General features: G+C 34.0%; 1 protein-coding gene across 1 annotated transcript; it reads left to right on the top strand.

Annotated features, from left to right (window-relative positions):
* Window positions 1–2,373: 2,373 nt before the first annotated feature.
* LOC104095830 (gibberellin 2-beta-dioxygenase) lies at window positions 2,374–4,495 on the top strand. The gene is made up of 3 exons (XM_009602047.4): window positions 2,374–2,990; window positions 3,523–3,874; window positions 3,966–4,495. Exons 1-3 carry the CDS (start codon window positions 2,587–2,589, stop codon window positions 4,239–4,241), a joined length of 1,032 nt encoding a protein of 343 aa, XP_009600342.1. The 5' UTR covers window positions 2,374–2,586; the 3' UTR covers window positions 4,242–4,495.
* Window positions 4,496–4,816: the final 321 nt, after the last annotated feature.

Below are 4,816 nucleotides of genomic sequence, written 5' to 3'. Positions count from 1 at the left end.
GTCTGTGGTCTGCTGCTAGATTGGCCAGGAGTTCCACCAAAGTGACCATTTTTCTTCTTACTTTTAAAGACTAGGGGGTACCCTACAATCTTATAGCAATTTTCCTTCAAGTGGCCCTTATAGCCACAATATTCACATATCATGCATGGTCCCCTTGGTTTGAACCCTTGCATTTTTCCTGCAAGCATAGTCAATGGATCTTTGTGAGTGTCCACAACACCAAGGGATGTCTGGCTCTCTTCCTATGTGATAATCGCATAAGCTTCATTTATTGTCACCAGTGGTTTCCTTGAAAGTATGTTGCTTCTTATGTTGCTATAACTTTCATTCAATCTCATAAGAAATCGCAGCAAACGTTGTGACTTCAGGAGTTCAATAGATGGCCTCGCTTCTTCACAATCACAACATGATAAAGGAGCCAACACATCCAATTCGTCCCACAGATCCTTCATTTTGGTGTATTAACTCGTTACTGAATCTGTTCCTTGCCTCATTGTTGCTATTTCAATCCAGAGGTGGTAAATCCTTGTCAAGTTTGAGCGATCAAATCTCTCCTGAAAATCGTTTCACACTTTCCTCGTATTTGATGCATAGACAATACTTGGCATTAATTCATTCGAAATTGTGTTTCCTATCCATGGCAACACTATTGCGTTGCATTTTTCCCATTGCTCAACCAATTCCCCTTTGTGCCTAGCCTTTACACACGATCCATCCACAAAACCTAGTTTGCTCTTTCCTCCAAGGCCAATTTTATTGCTCTGCTCCACCGGGCATAAATTTCTGGCCCTGTGAGCTTGATTGGAATTAAAACCAGCCCTGGAGTATCTCCAACTTAAAGGTATAGTGGATGATTGTGATCAAGTGAGCTTACTTCATTTTTCTCCATGTCCGCCTCTTCCAGCTTGAAATTGTTCTTATTCAGTCGGAGCTTTACGCCGGAGTTCACGCCTCACGATCGTCGCTCTGATACCATGTTAAATTGAGGATTAACTTTGTGAATCTCAGTTTAATTGACAGAAATGAGGAGCTAGGATTCATCTATGAAAAGGAATATTCTAGAATCAAGAGAGAGGAATGTATAAGGAAGAAGATCTCATTTTCTCTCTTACTTCTTACAAAATGCACAAATCAAAGACATACAAAATTACACTTGGCCGGATCACGTGCACATCATGTGCTATTCACTAACCGACTTACTAACAGCCTTAACTAATTACATCGACATCAATTAACTGATATAACAGACCGCCTAGTCTTCATACTATTTTAATAAAAATCATCTCTCAGTATGAACTAAAGAGATTAACAAACGCTAATCCACGACTAGTAAATTTGAACCAAGAGAGATCAACTTACGGTTTTTAATTGAGGTTGATGGCGATCAACAAGCTAATTCAAGAAATTTTTCGAAAGCGAATTGTGTTATTTTCAAAATATCTTGCTTCAGCTAAGAAAAAGAAAGTCTATTTTTTTTTCCATATATATAGTTCGTTGGTTTGACCAACGATTAGCAGTAAAAGTGGAGAAGAGTATCAGATTTTTGAAAGAAACTTGAGGTCATAAATGATTCTTATTCGTTCAATTTTTACTTTTTTAAATACTCCATCTTTTATTTTATTAAAATTGACATGACCCATAGAAGCTCTTGCCAAAAAGAATCTTTTTAGTGCTATTTAAGTTTATGACGTTGAAAAACTGATAAATAAGGGAACAGTATCTAGTCAGAGCTAGCTCATCTTTTATACTCTAACAAATCAATCTTTAAAGTTTTTAGTATTTAATTTATTATATTTTTACAGTACCGACGACGACTCGTCAAGAGAACCTCAAGCTTAAGTATATTTGTATCCTCCTTCATAATAATTTAGGAAGAATCTTAATTTTCAATAAGTAGAGTTACTTAAAGCATAATTCTTTAATTAAACTTCTCTTTAACGGTATTTCAGAATTCAAGAACCCTTTACTTTTCTTTAATTTCGTCAATTTTCAATTTTCATTTTATAAGGTATCTCTCAAATTCACTAATAAAATAATAGACAATGTTATTTTATCCGTTTCAACTTATATGTTTTATTCTCCTTTTTAGGCTAGTCAAACAATGTCTTATTTCTATATTTAGTAAATTATAATTTCAATATATTCATTTTACTTTTTAATGTCATACTTTTATAGAAATGACACAACATATAAACTCAAATGATAATTTTGGTATGTTTTGCATACACCTTTTATTTACAATCACATGATTCAATTTTTTTAAAATATATTTTTAACTTTGTGTCTGTGTGAAACTAAGACATAGTACAGTAAACGAGGAGGCTTATAAAATAAGACTAAAATATTAAAATTTAGATTCCAGCCTCGAGAGAAGAAGTAACCAAGCAAATCGTCTATAACTAAGCCAGATGGCGGCTTCTCTTTATAGTTTCTAACGCCTCCTTACCTCTGCTCTCATGCATCAGCCTTTCTCCATATTTAAACTCCACCAATCCCCTACCAAACCAACCAAAAACCTACTACTTCCTCTTCTTTCTTCTTCTTATTCCTCTTCAAGTTTATATTCCTACGACATACTATTAAACTATGGTGGTTTTAACTCAGCCACTTGTAGAAAATTTATCTCACATAAAAACATGCAAGAATAACAACACTGATGTTTTCACTGGTATTCCAGTGATAGACTTATTAGACCCTGAAGTCAACACCCTTATTATTAAAGCTTGTCAAGAATTTGGATTTTTCAAGGTGGTGAATCATGGTGTCCCTGTTGAAACCATGACCAAATTAGAAAGTGAAGCTGTCAACTTCTTTAACTTGTCCCAAGTTGAGAAAGACAAAGCCGGTCCAGCTAACCCTTTTGGCTATGGTAACAAAAGAATTGGCTCAAATGGTGATATGGGTTGGGTTGAATATTTATTACTCACAACTAACCCTGATCTTAGTTACCAAAAATCCTTCGCTATTCCCGGAAATTCTCATCTTTTCTGGTAAGCAAGATATTCATGAATTTTTTTTGTTAATTTTATCTTTTTTCTTTTTACGTATTGGCAATGTGATGATTTTTTAATACCATCAGTGTAATTTAATTTATTACAGCATGTTCGTTGGGTTAAAACAGTCCAAATTCACTTTTAACATAATGTGATATTATCTATTTTGGGTCAGACCCTCACGATATTCCCCAAAAAGGCTTCATACCATTAAGAGTATCCAACTCTTATAAGTATGAATATTTTCTTTTCTACTTTCCATGTAAAACTTTATTCAATAGAAAGAATAATATGAATTCGATAAACAAAATCCAACTAAACATGAAAAAACTATTAAACACTAAATCTTATACAATTTAGGAATACTAATTAATCTTGATTTAATTTTCATGTTACTTACCATTTATATATAACAAATTAGTACTATTACTAACTGATTTTTATTATTTTCGTGACTTGACTACATAAAAATTTTTATACGGTTCAGTAAAAAGTTTGATTTTTTCCTCCCCATTTTCTATATATGCAGGTCATTGGTGAATGAGTATGTAAGTGCAGTGAGAAATTTGGCATGTTTGGTGCTGGAAAAGATTGCAGAAGGGTTGAGAATTGAACCAAAGAATGTGCTAAGTAAGATGTTAAGGGATGAGAAAAGTGACTCATGTTTTAGGCTAAATCACTATCCACCATGTCCAGAGTTGCTCCATACATTGAGTGGTAGAAATTTGATTGGTTTTGGAGAGCACACAGACCCACAAGTAATATCTGTTGTTAGGTCTAACAACACAAGTGGACTCCAAATCTCACTCAGAGATGGGACATGGCTCTCTGTCCCACCTGATCCTTACTCCTTTTTCATCAATGTGGATGACTCCTTACAGGTAACAACAATTTTTCTTTTATTTAATGGGGTCGATATGAATCCAGACTGAACACCGAATAAAGTGCGTTATATTTAAATTTGAATGGCAGGTGATGAGTAATGGAAGGTTTAGGAGTGTAAGGCACAGAGTGTTGGCAGATAGTATGAAATCCAGGGTGTCTATGATTTATTTTGGAGGGCCACCTCTGAGTGAAAAGATAGCACCTTTATCATGTTTAATGGAAGAAGGAGAAGAAAGTTTGTACAATGAGTTCACATGGTGTGAATACAAGAAGTCAGCTTACAAGACAAGGTTGGGTGATAATAGACTGACCCTCTTTGAAAAGAAACCACAACCAAATCCTGCTACTTCTGCTGCCCAATGACATACTCAAAAATAACCCTATTTAGGAAAATTACATAGGAATTTACTCACTTTCCTTAGTTGGAAAAACACCATCATCATCCAAAAGAAAAAAAAGGGTTTTTATTTTTATTTTTATTTTTATTTTATTTGTTTTCCTTTCTGGGTGTTTTCCTAGGTTTGGGTAATTCTATGTCATCACCTACTTTTTCTTTTTGTGCTTAATTGTAACAACTATCCTTGTGCTATAAATGCTATGTTATCATCATTATGTCATCACTTTCGTATACTTGTAGGAAAAAGCTATGCAATTTTCTTTTGTTTGTGACCCTTAAATTGTGGATGTTATCAGGTGGGGTGTTATTTATTGCCTCCTCGCACAGTTTCTGTAACCTATTCCGCTAGGCATTAAAAATGCACATGGTATAACTTGGAACACTTCTACGTAGTAAACAAAAGCCAAGTCATTTTATATGAAGATGTTCGACTAGATACCGAGTATAACATAAAGAGAAAGACTTTTATAACTTACCGTTATAAATATGTGATTTATTTGTGTGATTATAAAATTATGTATTTAAAGATGAAAAAATAAGA

This window comes from Nicotiana tomentosiformis, chromosome 2, assembly GCF_000390325.3.
Source record: "Nicotiana tomentosiformis chromosome 2, ASM39032v3, whole genome shotgun sequence".
NCBI lineage: Eukaryota > Viridiplantae > Streptophyta > Magnoliopsida > Solanales > Solanaceae > Nicotiana > Nicotiana tomentosiformis.
This window is presented reverse-complemented; position numbering and strand designations above follow the sequence as displayed.